Raw genomic sequence first — 19,799 nt, 5'->3', positions numbered from 1 at the left:
TCAAAATTCCTAGACTCTTAAAAATGAAATTTCTGATTTCAGTAAGTCTAGGGTGGGATCTGAGAGCTTGCATTTCCAGTCGGCTCCCAGGTGATGCAAATGCTGTAGTCAGAAGGACACACGTTGAGTAGCAAAACTCTCAAAAACACCAAAGATCAGACCCCATGGTAGGAAAATACCTTATATTCAAGATGACCCAAGCCATTCAGATAGTGGTGGTACAGCTTCTTCTGGAAAGGGTCTAAGTTGTGAACCTATGTGGTGAGCACTCCTTGAGGAGGGGGTGCAAAGTAAATTCACAAGTGGGGCCCGCCAAGCTCTTGCATGCATGTTTCAGGGGAGATGTTCTATCACTTTTCTCTATGTAGTGCTTATTAGAGAACTACTTATGACAAGAAGAGGTATAGGGGTTAGGGAAAGGGAGTGGTCTTTCATACTTGTTACTGTTGTTTGGCTGGGAAATTTCCATCTTGGATTTTGAGGTGGCCTTCTCCAAAAGATGGTACGGTAACAGTATGTATGTATACATGTATATGTATCTATGTGGTCAGTATATTAGTGTATATATATTAATTTGAATATAGATAGTTAATGGTGAGAGTTTAGTCATTTTAACTAAATGTATAAACCCACCGGTTAAAATTAAAATAAAAAGATATTAGTAATTAGGCTTATAGTTTTATGTATTTTGCTCAGTCTTGTAAATTTTAATGTTTTAAATGTTGATTTATTTTTGAGAGAGAGAGAGCAGGGGTCGGGCAGAGAGAGAAGAGGACAGAGCATCTAAAGCAGGCTCTGCACTGACAAGCATTGAGCACGATGTGGGGCTTGAACTCACAAATCATAAGGTCATGACCTGAGCTGAAGTCATATGCTAAACCAACTGAGCTACCCAGGTGCCCTCTAGGTTTTTATAATTTCATCCATGTTAACTTTTTTTTTTTTTTTGATGGGGGTGGCGTGTGCATGGGAGGGGCGAAGGGAGATGGAGAGAGACAATCTTAAGCAGGCTCCACACCCAGGGCAGAGCCAGATGCAGGGCTTAGTCTCAAAACCATGAGATCATGACCTGAGCTAGAATCAAGAGTCAGATGCTTAACCAACTGAGCCACCCAGGCAGGTTCCCCCTGTTAACTCAGCTAAGTGGACTGGGATGCTAACTAACCTAGGCAAGAGATTGAAATTCCTGAAATTTGTGGTAGTCCCCGTCTTTCAATCCAACAAGACCTACTTTTATCTTTTGAACGTGTGATTTCCACAGAAGATTTCAGTTGAAAAGCACTAATAGGAACTGTTAATGTTTCCTACTGTGGGGCATTTAGAGGAAACATTTAAAAAAAAATTTTTTTTTTTTTAATGTTTATTCTTGAGAGAGAGAGAAACAGAGTGTGAGCAGGAGAGGGGCTGAGAGAAAGAAGGAGGCACAGAATCTGAAGCAGGCTCCAGATTGCTGTCCAGCTGTCAGCACAGAGCCCAACACGGGGCTCCAACTCATGAACGCTTAACCGACTGAGCCACCCAGGTGCCCCTAGAGGAAACATTTTAAGTAATACATACATTTCTCCTCTCTTCATGTATTTATTCAACAGCCTTTCACTGTCCACTTAACATATGTAAGGGGTTGTCTAGATGCTGTGGGGAAAACAAGATGAATAAACAGAAATCCCCGCCCCCTTAGAAAAAGGCTTGAAACCGTAACAGCTGTTGGAAAGAAGTCACGGTAGCGCTAAAAACACCATGGTAAACTAGAAAGGAAAAGTCACCATACAGCATGTTAGGGCATGACCATCAGTGAGGGAGCTTTTATTTTATTTCTTGAAAGTCTCATTATCAGGGGAACACCATGTGGGGTGTTCAGATATGCGATTTAGAAAACGTTTCAGTACGTGATATTATGAGTGCAACCAGAATCCTCTGTATTAAACCCTAATTTTTAAAAGCTGCGCCTGACTATTTTCTTGTGTGCAGTTGTTTCTTACTGAGGCAGCCAGTAGAAGGTGGTATAGCACACCCATTTAGAAGCAGAGGGCCCAGGTTTCAATTGTGGCCTGGGCCATTGGCAAGCCGTCACGCCTTGGACAAGATACCTGACCTCACTCAGGTATAAAACGCAGTTGATAATAATATCTACTCCAGAGGTTTACTGTGAGGATTAAAGACATATGTAAGAGACACGTGTAAAGTGCCTGGCACATAGCAACCCCTCCACAAAGGACAGCTATTGTTACTATGTTAATATCTGTCATATAATAAGATGCATGCATGCTTCCTTCACTTTAACTAATCTCCTTTGGCAGGATTTAATCTACCCAGGGTCTTTGAAAGTAGAGCATTTTTACCCAGAGCCACAGGTTTGGAGAAATCTGCAATGTTGGGAACACCCACAGTGGGGCTGCACTTGGTGGCCAGCATTGCCTCCCAGGCCTGGAAGGTGTTCTGAGTTTCTTGTATGCACATAGTAGGACCCTTGTCCAGAGTGAGGGTCCTGGGGTCTGGAGGAGAGTAAGACAGGGTAGATCTCGACTGGGGAGAAGCTCTGCCCAAATGCAGGTGTGGCTCATGAGATACAACTTGTCATCGTACTGTCCAGCAAATGTGCAAGTCGTGCTCTCGGGAACTGGGTCAGGGAGATGAGGGGGAAATAAAGGCAGGATTTGGATTTGAATCAGGGACTGCACAGGAAGGTGTTTGCCATATAGGCATAGGGCTCCAGTAAATTACATTAAGACAGGTTTATGCCACGAGTCTTCCACAAATTGATTTTTTTTTAACTTGTGGAGAGAAATAGACAACTCAGAGTGAGCATGTGAAGGCTTACGTTGCATGGCATTTTTGCTTTAGAACTTTGTTGTTAACAGCACTGGGGTTGGTCAGGAATTCATATTGGAAAACGTATTGAGTAGGACAGTTGCTGCTTTCTGTCCAAGCATGTCAGAGTGTGAGATCGTCTGTTAAATGGAGGCTGGGCCTTTGAATTCTTCTTTGGCCCCTTTCTCCTGCAAACAGTAACCTTTTTTTTTTTTTTTTTTTTTTTTTTTTGAATAGTGGGTATATTTTTAGTTTATGGTAGTAGTAATTGGATAATGATGAGTATGTGCTTGTGTGTGCACTTCCGTTTGTCCTCTTCTTGCAGCAAAACATCCTCCAGCTGTGGGCCTTTTCCATCTCTGTGCGTAAAGCCAGTTAAAAACCAAAAGCCATGGGAGAAGGGTAAAGAGAGCAGCAGAAAGGAACGTTCTCTTTTGTGAAAAAAGCCCGCCCCTGGCTGGATTTTAAAGAAAAGTTGATGGATCTTTTTCTCTTGCCTACATTGATAGAACAAAGCGCTGATTCTGAGGCAGAGGGGTCCTTCTCTGAGTTGGAAATAAATTTTATCCTTGTGCTGGGGCTACTACCAGAAGATGAGATTTTTATATCTGATTTTAAGAAATGATTGGCTATAGGAAAAAGGGGGGTGGTGGGGTGGGAAGCAAACATCTGTCCTACAGGTTAGCCTTTAAATTATACTGTTTTCATTTTGTCACAGGATACCCGGCTTTTAACTCACTACTGAAGTCTGGGAGTCTGGGGTTTTTGCATCTATTTTTATCCCACACACTACCCTGGTTCAGAATAAGGTTGCTGGTTCCTCTCAGGGCTGCCGTCCACACTCAGCCCTGAACTGGGGAGTTGGGGAATTGAAGCAGCTTTTCCTTGATTGGGAGTAAGCATCGTGCTGTGGAGAGGAATCCGGGTGGGATCATTCAGGGGAAGGTGACAGTGAACGGTGGGGAAGGCTGGGCACTCCACAAGCTGAGTGTCAAGGCAGAGTGAGCCTCAGAAATAGCAGCTGCCCCTGTGCCAGAGCTCAGGACAGACCAGGGAGGCCGGCAGGGCGGTGTCTCTGGGACAGAGCAGGGGCAAGGACACGCACAGCCAAGCGCAGACTCTTAGCTGGCCCTCCATGTCAGCATGAGCAGTAACCAGGGTACTGGGCAATTGGCACATCAGCCTATCAGAATTCATGGGAGGTTATTTCTTAAGTGAAATTCTAAAGAGTTAAAGGATGAATTTGGACAGTGATGGAGTGGATGACATCATCAGTCAAGAATCCCCATTGGATATGGAGGGGAATTATAAAAAGGTAAGGGGGGGAGAGCTCTTTTGTTTGTAAACAATCAGACCATTTTTCTAACTGGGAGAAAGATCACCCTTGAGGAGTGGCCAAATTCCACACTCAGTGGCCATTGCCGTAATATATTCAGGAAAGCTAAATGCACAGAAGTGGATGCATGACATTGGGAGGGTGCTTCTTTCTGCCTTTCCAAGCTTGTGTTCATTAATATTCATTAATTCATAAACAGTAACTGGAATGCACATGTTATTCTGAAGTTGAAAAAATTCTATCATGCATTTAGTTGCTAGGTCGTCTTATTTATGTAAAAGAATCATTTTTAAAATTTTTGATGTATGTTGATAGTTTACTTGCAGTAAATAATTACTAGAATGTTTAACCTATCTTTCTAAGTTTGACTTTTTTAACAATGAAAAATATAGTTTTACTAAGAGAAGCGTGGGGTTTTGAAAAATTCATATAGTATCCTCTAATACTTTGCTAACCTTTTGTTTTGAAAGGCAGTAAATATATTTTTGGAATGTTTTATCTGGCAATTGTCTGGTAATAACAGGCCTAAGTAAAAATAGCTTTAGTTATATGGGTGAGGTCATGAAATTAAACTACAAGTATATGCTTGTCTGTCCACAGAAGGCTGAACACATAGTATGTCCTTCCCCCTCATTATTGTCCACAAGTCAAGTGTAGGGTCACGACACAGCACAGTATGAAGAATTAGGGTCCTTCCATTGTGGATCTGGAAAGTAAGACCTCTTTTCCTTCAGAGGTAAATATTAGTATAGCCTCCTAGAACAGCAAAACTTGCTGCTCAATCTTTAATTTGATCAAATGTGCCATTAACTTTTCTTCCCCCAGAGATATAGATTAGATATAACTTTCTAAGTTATATAGATATATATAGTTATATAGATATAACTTTCTAAGATACAGAAAGTTCTCTCATGATACTTCCTTAAGTGTAATAATGTACAATATGGCATTTTATATCTGATACACAAAATTGTGGTATGCGTGTGGGGGGGTGTTTTAAGTATGTACTTTACTTCTTAGAGCAGGTCACGATAGTTTATGCTCCATTCTCTGGAACCTAAAACTTAAATATGTAAAAGAGGTTTCAATGACCTGCCATGTTGCCCCCAGCATTTTTCTCCCTTCGCCTTCCCCAAGAAGGGAGTGAGTGCCCAAGGTGGTAAGTGGTCAGAACACTGAAACTCAAACATCTCTCCACTATCCCTTCCTGCCAGACATGGGTGTAGGATACTCAGCAATCAGAGTCGGTCACTTACGCAGCCCCGAAGATAAGTGCACATTTCTCGTATCTCCTCTGTTTTCAGTGTCAGAGGACTGGTCACAGTCAAACCATTTCTCAGGTAGAAAAGTGTAGGTCAGTTTGCACTTAGGAAAAATGAAAGACATACCGTGACTATTGTAGTAACAACAGAGTGATGACCACTGTAGTTTTTTCCTCCTTAGAAACAACTGAGAGAGCCCGCATGCCTGGAATGAGCAAGCGATGATATGCCTGCAACCTGATACAGCACTGACTAAAATGACAAACATGTGAGGCTCAAGTAGCTTTAAAACATCATCAACAACAAGACAGAGTTGCATTGTGTAATTTGTTATCTAACTAAGGCAGTAGAATGCCACATGGGGTTTAAAAAAAAATAGTATCTGAAAGGTTAATACAAAAGACTGCTAGATGAAACTTTTAGATGTGTAGGATACACAGAGAGCAATGTATATTTTTCTGGACCCCAAACACAAGAGTAGTTTCCTTGTGATTTCAGCTTTTTAACTACTTTTCTCAAGCAAAGGGCTTTCAAATTAATGTACATATTGGTTACTCTGAAGACTTCATTATGCTAAAAAAAAAAAAAACCCACTATTGATCATTTCATCAAGAGATTCTAGTGAAGCAGGGCAGCATATGCTTTCTTTAAAATATAAAGACTAGGATTGGGACGCCTGGGTAGCTTAGTCAGTTAAGTGTATCTGACTTCAGCTCAGGTCATGATCTCGTAGTTTGTGAGTTCAGGCCCCACTCTGTGCTCTGTGCTGACAGCTCAGAGCCTGGAGCCTGCTTCGGATTCTGTGTCTCCCTCTCTCTCTGCCCCTCCCCCACTTGTGTGCGTGCTCTCTCTCTCTCTCTCTCTCTCTGTCTCAAAGATAAATAAACATTATTTTTTTTTAATATATATATAAAGAATAGGATTGGGCGCCTGGGTGGCTCAGTTGATTAAGCATCTAACTCCTGGTTTTGGCTCAGGTCATGATCTCACAGTTTGTGAGTTTGAGCCCCACATCAGGCTCAGTGCTGACAGCAAGGAGCCTGTTTAGAATTCTCTCTCTCTCCCTCTCTCTGCCCCTCCCTCACTCATGATTGCTTGCTCTTGCTCTCTCTCCAAATAAACAAATACGGGATAGGACAACAGTTCCCTCATATAAAAATCACTTTTCCTAATTCAAATCTTCCTTTTCTACATTTTTCTATTATTTTTGCTATTTGGTTGACTAAATAGAAGATTAAATTAGATGCCATAAAGCAGCGGTCTGCAGGCTTTTTAGACCTTGGATCCATCAGTAAAATGATTGAGTCCATACCTCTACTATGTATCTATTTTATTCATAAGTTATACATATATACTACTATAAATACATATTTTGTATGTATAAGACCTGTACACAAATACATATTTTTTAAATAGAATGTTTATAAGTATAAAACTTTTAAAAATTTCTTCTTTCACTGCCTGTCACTTTGAGGTCAGTTGTCAAAAACAATTGGAAAATTGGTATACCCCTGCCTAGGTCCAATAGAATTTCCTATACCAGTCACACTAATAAATGCCACATGTGTATAGGGATTATTTTACAAGGGTGTTTTAAAGTCAGGCAAACAGCCTTCAGGGGGAAAGGTCACTTTCCGATACTAAAATTAGATTCCACCTTGGCAAAGGAAGGAAGAGAGCACACATCTGTTCCTATTCCTTGGGGAAGGTCCTGATTGTAAGAAAGGTGTTTCATTAAGGACCTCTGGCTTATTCAGTATAGTAGTGAAACTGTCCTCGACAGAAAACACATCTTAGTATATTGGAACGAAAGCCTGCACGGTGGTAGAATCTCAGGTGTGTATGCTCAGTCCGTTGTTGCCCTGCCATGCTCTGAGCAACCTCTGACCTCCTGGCAAAGACCCACAGCTGATTTTCCTCAGGACCACAGTGACGCACAGCATGGGATCTACATCCTGGTCCCTCCACCGTCACTCAGAAGAGTCCCCGTCTGTCCCTGGCATTGCGTGGGGAGCCAGGATCACGGAAGGGATGCTGGGCTTTGCCTCCAGGAGCTTACAGTCCACGTGGGGAGGTACACGAACAAATAAGCTGACATGGGACTGATGCTGCCTGGAAGAATGTTCAGATCCAGTGTGGACCTGGGAAGCGTGCAGCCCATGCCGTCTGAGACCCCGGGAAAGATCCAGCTTACACTGAAGGAGACAGAGAAAGGAAATCGAGAAGATTTAACCTAGAAGACTGGCTGCCACTCTGTCCCAGAGCAGAGCAAACACGCTGGTCTGTTCCCAGGCTACTCCTTGTAGAAGGAGCCGCCGACAGGGCCGTGTGTGGTCAGAGGCTGGGGAAGCCAGCTTGCTTGCTTTATTTTTCCGAGGTGCTGTCTCTGATGTTGTGCATCCAATTATGGTGAAAGATTAGGGAGGAGCCCGTGAAAAAATTAAAAGGCTGGAAGGAACAATATTTAAAGTGAAGCCACAGCTGCGCCTCATGTTTTTTTTAAAAGGTGAATGGAAATGACTGCTTGAGATAAACTGCAATAAACAGGAACACAGAATGCCAGCTGCCATTCCAGACAAGAGCTCTGCCCTCCCCACACAATTACTGAGGAAAAGCAGCCATCGACCTCCATTAACCCTCACGTCTTCCTGCCTGTAAGGGCTGAATGCGCTTGAAGAACTCTGTTGAGTTACGGAACCCTGGAGCCTAGCCCCACCTCGGCCACCTGGGGACAATCTTTTCAGCTTTCTGGGCCAGAGTCTCCTTTTCTTTCATGGGAGGAATTGGCCTGGTTGGTCTTAGATGCTATAAATACGAAGCCTCTTGGCTTCTGGTTCAGGGCTCTTTCCACCCTATCGCCCTGTTGGCACACCTCGGCTAGCCAGCCCGGTCGGGGAGTGGGTTGTTTCAGGTAACTAGATTTTCCAGATTTATCGTATGTGAGTTACCTTTGTGGGTGTAGTTTATTTTTTTGAGATATGATTCTTTAATATGGATGAGATATAATTCATATAGCACAAAATTCGCCATGTCCTAGGGTACATTTTGATGGTTTCTAGTATATGTATAAGGTTATGCAGACCACTGCTAATTCCAGAACATTTTCATCACCCCCCCCCCCCAAAGAAGCCCTGTACTCATTAGCGGTTACTCCCAGTCCTCCACTCCCCCCACAACCATTAAGCTACTTTCTGTCTTTATAGATTTGCCTGTTCTGGACATTGCTGGCTTTTATCCCTTTCTCCATTCTTCTCATCAGCTTGCCCAACCCCTCCCTTTAGTGTTCACAACAGCTACTGTTTAATAAGTTCTCCTCTGGGCTAGGCTCTTGCCGGATCCTTTCTGTACAGTACTTCATTTAATCCTTAAAACAACCTATAAGATAGGTATTATTATCCCTTTTCTCAGAAAAAAGAAACCGAGGCTTAAAGAATTTCTATAAGTTGCACTAGTAAATATCCGAGTCAAAATGTTACCTTGGGTCTTCTTGACCCCAAATCACCTGAACTCCCTGCCTCCTTTCTTTTCATTCCTGTGTTCAGGTCTCCCAGATCCTAAGTCCACCCTGACATGGGAAATTGAGGACATCAGCTTCCTCGCAGTTGATTGAGGTTGGGCTATTTCATAACCATGCAGTAGGTGTTTTGAACTGTTGGGTTCTCACTGTGATACTGAATGACAGTGGTGGTTTTACAGACTTCTAAAATGTCACCTGTTAGAAAGAGTTCCCAGACAACACTGCCCCTGTGTTAAAAAAGTAGTCTCTGTAGCCAATCCTGTGAGAACCAGAAGGAGCTCAAGATAAGATGCTCCCAGAAGTTCCTGTTTTGGATATACCGCCCATAGGGGAGGAAAACTTTCGTTTCCAACTGTATCCCCGCAGGGTCTAATGTTGAAACACTTCCACTGCTTTGTTATCTGTGTGGATTGCACCTGGGGCTCCTTTACTTTCTCCAGAGCTCCCATTCAGCCAGTTACTGGCTACTAAACTTCAACCCACTGAGTGTTAGATACCTTTGCTCCCTGGTCCTTAACAATTAAGAGTATTCAAGTGTTAGGGACTCTGCACAACAGCACTTGTGTCTGCCTTCTTCTCCTTATATTGTCTCCCTGTAGCATGAGAAACAATGCAGTCACTAGGCGAAACCATCCTCGCGGTTGGCTAATTGTAAACAAACGTCTCTCTCCTCTGGACTGGCATCCCAACACTTTTCATGTCGGGCAGTTCTCAAGTAAAATAGGTGTCCTTCTCCTTGGGTTCCCGTCCTGGACATTAGGTATCCAAGGACAACTTTCTCATGAGTATTGATGCTATGCAAGCTGAACCCAGGCAACAGCTGAACCCAGCAAGCTGAACACCAACAGCCTGGCCTGACATCTAGTCCAGAGGACTTGTTTAGGCAGCTCAGTGCAAGGATGCAAAGATGAGATTTCAACAGCATTTCAGGAAATCTTTCTGGATTGATTAGGTAAGTGTCTGAAATGGAAATCATCAGAAGTACAAACTGAAAAGAAAATGTCCAGAGAGTATCCATTCAGTGATACAATGGAAAAATACTAGGTTATTTAACTTCTGTTTCCACCAATAATTGAAAAGCTCTTCCCAGAGGATAAAATAAGATGCAAAAACTTGAAAGAAAAAAAAACCCTGCATATTGCAAGTACTTATGAACTTGACATTCAAAAGAGTACATTTTATTTTCTTATAGAATGATGTTTTCATATTTTGATCTTGTGGCAAACCCACGGTTGTTTCAGAAAGAAAATAATTAGTATCCACATATGTGGGTTTTCCTTTTGATTATTCTGTTTTCAAGAAAATTAATACAATTTGCCTAATGAACAAATGAGTTCTGTACTTCTGGTTCCCAGTGTTTAAAAGCGTCAGACTCCTCCGCCCTGGAATGCTGCCTATAAATGTTAGAGTAAAGCTGCCTTCCTTACAAGCTGAGGAGAGAAACAAGAGTGACTACTATTTTCCTATAGGAAAAGTGCTTTTCCACAGGGAGCTCCAGAATCCCAGCTGCATTCCCTGGTGAATGATGCTAATGGGGATGATGCCGACATCACTAGGCAATAGATTGCACTGAAGCAAGGGGTTCATTAATTGCTTCAAAACAGGCATCCCAGCCAGGCCTTGGCAAGGCCAGGCGTCCACAGATGATGAAATCCACCTGGGTCCAGAGCCTGGACATTCCACATGGAACAGATTTGTGCTCCCGTAGAGGAGAACCGACTCTGTGTTCCGTCTCACTACTTGGTCTGTTCAATTGCTTAAAGCCATGGTTCTCCAAGTCTCTGCACCAGCAGCATCAGCAACATCTGGGAACTCGTTAAAAAATGCATTTTCTCAGCCGCACCCCAGACTTTCTGAATGAGAAAAATAAGTCTATGTTTTTACAAGCCCTCCAGTGATTCTCATGCGTAATCAAGTTTGAGAACTACCAGTTTAAAGAAATTTGTGACAGAGAGAGGGCCACTTTGTACGTGTGCCTTCCCGTGCAATTTTCCGCTTGGCATACGGGTGGTGCAGCGACCTCCTGGCATCCTGAGTTTCTTTATGGGCCATACGGGGGACCAGGGTCGTCATCGGCTTCTGGGATAAAGCAGCCCCCAGTCCTTAGGAAGTTTTTCCTCAGCGGTGATCCATATACACCCTGACATATGAAAAGCAGTAACCAGGTAGCAATTTAGCAGGACAGGAAGGAGGATGCCAGAAGTGGTATCTTCCAGGATTAGAAATGAATTGAGTACTGAGACGCTTAGCATTACTAAAACCAGTAACAAGCACATCCAATAATAAAAAGTTATTTCTGTGCCCATGGTGAACAAGCAAAAGCAAAAAACAAATGGAACTGGGCAGGAGGGGAAGATCAATCCAGGGAAAAGATGGAAGACAGGGAACTTGGGGGAAAACTCCCCATTCCTACAAGGGAATCCTGGCCTCCAAGATCACATCTGCCGTTATCCCCCCAGACTGCTGTGCCATTCACATCAATCGGGTCCTCTGGTTTTCTAGACCAAACTTCTTTAAATCTCTTCCTCCTTTGGGGAGTTTAAGGAACTCCTTCCTTTTAATCAGACAGGCCCTTTCCGGCTACGTGGGTTTCATCATCTGTGCAGGAGTCAGAAGGAAACAGCTGTTTGCAGTGTCCTGAGTACCAGCTGGATTTAGGTTTAAGATGTTATTTCCCAGAGTGTGTTCCTGAGAGGCCTGGTGACCCCACAGCTAACCCCACAAAAATACGGTGTGTCAAATTTTAGAAATGCAGAAGATACCCCGACTTCCGTTTATAAATTCATGTGCAAGTTAGCACGTGAAAGATTAGGTGGCCCCTGCTTCAGAGACCAGAGACATCACGATGCTTCTGGGCCAGAGGGGTGAAGGCAGGGCCAGAGGAGGGGACTTGGGAATGGTATCAGCGTGTAAAGGACAGGTCCCACCTCATCCTGAAGAAAGTATGGAAAGGACTTTGGGACATACCAGATTTGGAGATGGACAGTATCTACTCAAGCAGAACATTTTGGTTTTTATTTCTTTTACCAAACACCCGTCTTTGTTCTTGTCAAGCTTGGGGAATTGCAGCAGAACAGTGGTACAGGGGGAAAGGCTGAGCATCAGCGTGTGGGTTCTGAAAAATGCCCAGTGGTCTGTATTCTGAGATCGTGGCTCACATGGTATCCTCAAGAGCCATTGTGAGTCTTATCTGCCTGGGCACAGGGGGTGGCAATGGGGAATTCAGCAACAGGCGAGGACAAAAACTAACTGCCTGTGGCTGGACAATGGTGATTTTCTAAGCACATTTTTACTCTCCTCTTGGTCTTGAATAGGCTTTCTGTCTTACAGCGATGAGCCACTATTCCTCAGTTGCCCGTTTGCTTTTTGCAAAGAGTTATCAATTTTTGATGTTTTACTTTTGTTTTAAGAGGGTATTTCCCAAGGCCATTTTAGGAGTGGACATGACTCCACGTGCCACAAGCCCAGCCAAACAGTGGAGTTTTGAGTAAGCCTCTTCCTTTTCCTGTACACTTCCCTGTTCCTCACCCTGAGCCACATCTGAGCTTCAGGAGGTTGGAGGACATAATTGCCCTGCAGGTATAATTCCTTGGAGAACAAAAGAACTTTGAAACTACACACACACACACACACACACTCACTCACTCACTCACTCACTCTACACCTGCAGGCAACTGAAAGGAAAATAGTTCCAGTTGTTGAATTTTAAGAGAAAAACTGTTTTACTAGTCAGTTGAATCATGGTTACTTGAAATGTTAGGAATGGCATTTGTTCCAGAAGGAAGATTAAGCAGTGGTGTCAAGGAGAGTGGCTCTGATGAGAGGTATTTGTTTGTAAGTATCTGCAGTTATGATTGGGCCTTGGTGTGTATGTTTTGCAGTCAAGTGTTTTCTCCTTTTCTGAGAACACATGACACCCCATCTCAGGGAAGAAGTAGATCCATAACTTGTCAGTCCTACATCATATCTCCAAACATGGTGGCCACCATTATTTGCCCAGACACCTCACTCATCAGTGTGGAAGAGCAGAAAGATCTGGCACCAGAAAGATGGACTTGAATCCTAGCTCTCCCATCTACTAATAAGGTAACCTTCCTTCACCCTCCAGTTCCTCATCTTCAAAGCAGGAATTATAGGAGGATTAGCCATAATAGCTACCATTTATCATACATTTACATCACCACCACTGCTGCTTAGCAGTTTCCATAAATGTTCTCATTTAATCCTCTAACGTCCAGTGAGATCCTTTACCTCTAGCCTGGGAAGGGCTTTCCATGCACAAAGCCGTCAACGACATTTCAGAGAAAGGGAGTGATTGAAGTAAATACATAACACTTAGATTTAAACTCAAAAGGACTAATGGTATGCTTACTATAAAAATTTCAAAACTCCTCAGATCTTTATGGAAAAATAAGCAAAGCTAGAAGTAATTCAGAGAAAAGCAAGTATGGTAACTAAAAAAATTTTAAGTATTTAATATCACTGGTAATCAAGGAAATCAACAAAAAGAATACCACTTTTTGACTATCAAAACCAACAGAAGTTTTTTTGTTTTTTTTTTCTCAGTGAAAGTACTCAGTGTTAGCCAGGATATAGTGAATGCCACACCCTTTTACGTTGCTGTTGGGCATGTAAATTGGAACAGCTTTTCTCCAGAGCAATGTGACAAAATGTGTCAGGAGCCTCAACAAATGCTCACACTCAGCTGATCTGGTAATTCCACTTCCAGGAACTTATCCTGAGGAAAGAATCAGACATGTGGGCAGAGATGTATGCAAAAATGCAGACTTCTGTGTTAGTTTTAATTGGCTACAACCCAAATGACTAACAAGAGAAGGTAACTCCATAGGACAGAATGATATACAGCCATTAAAAATTGTATCTTTAAAGAATCTTAAATGGCATGAGGGAAACTCTCAAAATGAATAAACAATATGATCCCAATTTTATAAAAAGGAAAAAAAAAAACCACACATAAGATAAAAAACTAAAAAGAACTATCCCAAAAATCCCAAAATGTTAGCTGTGATCTGTATCTAAGTGTTCGATTTATGGGTGATGTTTATATTATTTATACTTTTTTTGGTCTATTCAGTGGGATCCAGAGAAAGAGAGAGAGAAGGGAGAGGGGTGAGAGATTGTGTATTACAAAAGAGTCCTCTTCAAGCTGTCCATCACAATATCCAAGTATAAAGGGTTGTAATTAATGTAAATAGAAATATTTTAAGGCCTTCTCTAATATCGATAGCTGTAGTGTACCAAGTACATTAGGAAAGATATACATGGAATCAAGTGTGTGTTCACACATTCACACCTGGGATAGGTATTTTCTTCAAATAAAACCTCTTCCAGGCTAATATTGGGCACCAGTGTATTGTTAAACATCAGTCTTTAACACTCATGTTATCTGCTGCTTTTATTTTTGGATACTCAATTTCACGCAACACTTTTCTGACTATACTGTTGGGTGCAAATCTCTTTTGTATTTTACATGAATTAAGAAATAGGTTCACTGTGCTAAATCTGCATGGCAGATGCTGGGATTTTGAAACGAATTTATAAAGATGTCAGATGCTATCAAATGGTTCTGTTTTGGCAGAACCATCACAAGTGCCAGCCCCACATATTTGGGAGGGTAGGTTGCTTTAATTAAAATTTCCGGCAGCACAATTGCAAACGTTTAGTCAAATTAAAAGCATTCTTGCTTCCCCTTACAACCTTATGGTTACTTTCGCGGGGATCCGTTCTATGTTAGCCCAGCAGACAATGTGATATCAGCATCACCTCTGTAACTATATAAAAGCACTCTTACACTTTGTGGCTGTATCGCGCACACACACACACACACACACGCACTATGGCTCTTAAGTATGACACGGTTCCATTGGTGCATGCCAGAATGGAGGGCCGTCTGCATAAATAGATACCGATATAATCACTAAGTGTGAGACTTGATAGAACACTATGGTTTCCATGGATTAAAAAATGTGAAAGAGGGGTGCATGCCTAGGCAGTACAATTGGTCAAACGTCCGACTGTGGCTCAGGCCATGATCTCATGGTTCATGAGTTTGAGCCTTTGAGCCCTGCATCGGACTCTGCGCTGACAGTGCAGAGCCTGCTTGGGATTCTCTCTCTCTCTCTGTCTCTCTCTCTTTCTCTCTCAAAATAAATAAACTTTAAAGAAAAATGTTTAAGTGTGAAAGAAAAGGAGAATAGAGATGAGCTTTCCTTGAACTAGAAGTTCGCAAACCTATTTAAAGTAAATATCTGATGCTGGAGCCTGGGGGTGTGTATTTTAAAGACTGCAGGAAATTCTGATGCAGCCTGTCAAAGCTGGCAATTGAGAACCACTATCTTAGCCAGCACTGTGCTATCAAATATTTTATTCTGCTCTGTTTAATATGGTGCCCAGTAGCCACCTGTGACGGGGGAGCTCTTGAAATGCAGCTAGCGTGACTGAGGAGTTGAACTTTTAATTAATTAATTTTTAATCGAAATGTGAATGGCCACATGTGGCTAGCAACCACCATTTTAGAACAGCTTTGACCGATAGTACCCTGCCTTCACTTGGGGGTGAAATGAGGCCAATTTTCAGCCCACCCTTCCAACAGGGTGTGCGTTTCATCACTGACGAAGTGATGCTCAGGTGACAGCTCAGAGCTTTCACGTGTAACTTCTGGGTACCAGTGGCAGCAGATGTGGCTCCAGAACCTCTCATTGGGAGGTTCAAGGGCCATCTTGCCTTCCACAGCCACACTCAGTCACGTGAGCTGCATTTGGTAATATCATTGGCTCACCAGAGTCGTCAGCCTGCTGCTCAGAACATCCGACGGCCCTGCTGCCAGCCCCAGAACAGAAAACCAAGTTCTCATTGTCACCCCAGGATTTCTAACTCATTATGTTTGTTTTTGTAGTTGTTTTATTTTTAACTAAGGAAATCATTTCTAATCTTCTCCCCTGTTGTTTAAAGGGTTTAAAAGTTCAGCATGGTGAGTTTTTATGGGACTTTTATGGGAAGCCAAGTGTTGTAAACATATCCAAATTATCACAGTAAGTGTAGTTTCCCACATCCTTTTCCTATGCACACCGACCTGACTTCTCTTCAAAACGCGAAACAGATGGGCCCAGTTAGAATCCTCCAGCTATTCCAGGCCCTTTGTTAGGGTTGCTCATGTTCTGGACCTGGAGAGATAAGGGTAGCTCTCGAACAGAAGCAGTAGTCCCCATCAAGACTATAAGCCGGATGAAGGCAGGGGCTGCGATCACCCATCCTGGGCTGTGTTCTGTGTTGTAACGTAGCACCTGCCATCTCATAAAGGCTCAGTGCATATTGGCTGAATGAATTAATATTCTTGCAATAGAGAAAGTGGGCCGAAGGGACGATATACAGAAAAGAAGACACGATCCAGGGAAGGCCACATTTGGGATAAAAGTGATTTGATTTAGGACAGAGTGCTTGCCCTCCACGACTTTCCTCTAGCAGGTAAGAAGAAGGATTACAGCACCAAATAATCTAGTTCTGTTCCGGTGAGAATCACATTGTACCAGCGTGGTGAGTTCCTAGACCCGTGATCCTGAAAGGCTCTGAAGAACTGAAATTGCTTGCAGAGGTGAAACCAGGAAAGATTGGTTTAATTTCAGCTCCTCATAATTCAAACGCTCTTGTGCTGTGGCCTATTCATGTTTCATCTAAGGTTGCAGTTCTAAGAAACCTAGCAGTTAGGCTATGGTTGTCCTGTGTCTGCCCACTTATCAGCATTTTTTATTTTCCTGAAATTTTAGGCACAGAAAAATGAGAGAGAATCTATCCGACAGAAGTTGGCACTTGGAAGCTTCTTTGATGATGGCCCAGGAATTTATACCAGCTGTAGCAAAAGTGGGAAGCCAAGCCTTTCCTCTCGGTGAGTGTTCTTTTGAGTTGATTTTCTGATATGTACCTAATGGATTTTGTCATCCGACTATACGTTTAATAAAAGATACCTTTTAAACCCTTGAGTATTTTTTTCCCTATAATACTACTACCTTTATTTGGATTCTAGACAGACCCCTCCCCACCTGTTGGGTTTGTTTTTTGCTTTTTAGTTTTCGCCCAGCCACTTGCGGTCATATTTCTATATTTCATTTTTTGTCCTAGACACAATTCTGATTTTTCTCTGTGATGGGGGAATCAAGCCACACTCTTAATTAAGCTGGCTGGTTGCTTAGAGAAGTGTGGCAGACCACCAGATTTTCCATTAAGCAGTCCTGAAGCATCCAGCATCACCCCCCTCTCTGAAACATTTGATGGCAGTGAACACTGGTAACTGAGAAATACAATTCCCACTTTGATCGTTTGATGTTTATTGCAGTGCTTAACCTGTCCTCCAGGCATTATTCCTTTATCTTAATTTATTTCAGGATATCATTGCTCATTTATTGTAATTTATTTCAGGATACCATTGGTCATTTGCATAGCTTTTAATTCCAGTTAGGATATATTAAAATTCTAATTGTACCTAGAAAACAGGGCTGTCGACCAGAGCTTCCCAAACTTTAATATGCGTATGAATCGCTCCCTGTATAAATACTGGCTATATTTGCCATGTTAAGCCTGGTGTGGGAGACACATGATAACGTTCATGCATTTATTCAACCAACAGATTTCCACTCTCCTTCCTCTGATGTCCAGAATTAGACACTTTAATGTCTGCTTAAATCTATTCTATTTGGCTTTCAGTAAGCCTTGTACTTCAGTCTGATCCTTAGGGACTCATCTGAATCAGCAAAAATCAGAAAGCACACACACTCCCACATACACACATGTAGGAGTCACTGCTCTGGGTTCAGACATGGAGACGAGAGTCACAGTCACAGCCTCTAAGCCTCAGCCGGGTGCCTATCAGATCTCTTAGAGTTCCCTCACTTTTCTCCCGTGTCATTCCGGAGCCAGAAGGTAAGCCTTCCCTTTGCCGGAAAGCACCTCTTTCCCCTCCTAGTAAGGATGTGGCAGGAGGAACCCTGGCTTAGGGACCTGCAGACCTGAGGATTAGTCCTGGTCAGTTTCTCATTTTGAGACTTTAACAAATTCCATTCTACCATGGCTCCATTTCTTCATTTTTGTAAAATGAGGAGATTTGACCATATGTATAGATCTTTTATAGCTTTTCTCTAATATTCCCCAAAGCACCAAAGAGTTTGCTTCTAGAAACCCCATCTCTCTGCTCAGCAAAGTCATATTTATCTGGCCCAAATGGAAGGTTTTTGTTTTTAAAAATCAAAGTTATACACACACAAATTAACAATAATGATTGTTAATTATTAAACAATTAACAATTGTTTAATTGTTTAAAATTAAATTAACAATTTATTGTTAAATGAACAATAAATTAAATTAACAATAAATACAAGGTGTATAATAACAACACAAAATAAAAGTAACTGTCACCTGTCCCATCTGTCTCTATCTTGTCCTACTCTCCAGAAACAATAACTTTTAACTCTTTGACTGTTTCTTTTGGTAATTTACCTGTATACCTCTAAGTAAAATGCTTATTTTCTTAGCCTTTTAAACAACCATCTACCAACTGCCAGCTATAGAAAATTGTGATTCAGGTCCTTTACAGCCCTCCCACAGACAAATCTGTGTATTCCCCCCATCCTCCCTTTATAAATGTCTCATAATTTGGGGTCAAATAACAGTTCACTGTTTACATTATGAAGATCATAGATTATTTATACTGAACCATGTAGTAAACTGTGATTACTTGAGAAACTTTAGTGTTTGTCTTGAAATGAAAATTGCCCCCATTTTTCCCTTTGCCAGGCCATAGTTTTGACTGCTATATTATATTCCCCTGTGTGAATATATCACAGTTTACTCAGCCGCTCTTCTGATTATAGGCATTGAGTTTGTCTCAAAGGTTTGCTCTTATAAACAGTGCTGCTTATAAACACTCTTGTACATGTCTCCTGCTGTCCATGTGCAAGAGTTTCTCTTTGGTATTCACCAAAGAACAGAATTACTAGGAAAACACATGAACGTTCATATCTAGAAGATAATGCCAAAGGTGTTCTCCAAAGTGGTTGCAAAGTGGTTACACTGTGACCAGCAATGTTTCAGAGATCCTATGGATCCATAGTCTTTCTAACACAATATTGTCAATCTCTTTTACATTTTTGTTAATTGAATTGGTATTAAATGGTATTTCATTGTGTTTATTAGCCGTCTTGGTTTCCCCGTCTGTGAAATGTCTGTTTGGGTCTTATGTCCAATTTCTGTTGGATTCATTATGCTTTTTAAAACTGATTTTATGGGATGCTTGGGTGGCTCAGTCGGTTAAGCATCCGACTTCGGCTCAGGTCATGATCTCGCGGTCCGTGAGTTCGAGCCCCACATCGGGCTCTGTGCTGACCACTCAGAGCCTGGAGCCTGTTTCAGATTCTGTGTCTCCCTCTCTCTCTGACCCTCCCCCGTTCATGCTCTGTCTCTCTCTGTCTCAAAAATAAATAAACGTTTAAAAAAATTTAAAAAAATAAAAATAAAACTGATTTTATCAACATTTTATAGTCATGATACTAATCCTTAATATATTGTATGTATTACAAATATCTTTTCCCAGGTTGTGGCCTTTTTGCTTCCTCACTGTGTCTTTAATGACCAGAGTTCGTTCTTATCAGACTTTTATAGTCCATGTTTTCTGTGTCTTGTATTAAAAATCTACCCCAAGGTTCAAAAGACATTAACCTAGATTTCCTTCCAAGAGTTGAGAGTGTTGATTTTTTTAAAGTCTGTAATCAGTCAGGAGTTTATATGGTTATGGAGATGTCTAATTTCATCGCTTTCCATTTACATGACCATTTTTTTCCATCCTGTTTATTAAAAAAATCTTTCTTTT

General features: G+C 41.9%; 1 protein-coding gene across 4 annotated transcripts in view; it reads left to right on the top strand.

Annotated features, from left to right (window-relative positions):
* Positions 1-19,799, top strand: part of SCHIP1 (schwannomin interacting protein 1) — a 122,654-nt gene that overhangs the window by 77,579 nt on the left and 25,276 nt on the right. For 3 of the 4 annotated variants that reach the window (XM_049628633.1, XM_049628634.1, XM_049628637.1), the window contains one exon: positions 16,708-16,826. In XM_049628633.1, the coding sequence (XP_049484590.1) occupies positions 16,708-16,826 (119 nt within the window). Of the gene's footprint in view, positions 1-3,443; positions 4,124-16,707; positions 16,827-19,799 lie in introns of those variants that run through there. The other variant, XM_049628635.1, reaches the window with a different exon arrangement.

This window comes from Panthera uncia, chromosome C2 (genome assembly GCF_023721935.1).
Source record: "Panthera uncia isolate 11264 chromosome C2, Puncia_PCG_1.0, whole genome shotgun sequence".
In the NCBI taxonomy this organism is placed as follows: domain Eukaryota; kingdom Metazoa; phylum Chordata; class Mammalia; order Carnivora; family Felidae; genus Panthera; species Panthera uncia.
This window is presented reverse-complemented; position numbering and strand designations above follow the sequence as displayed.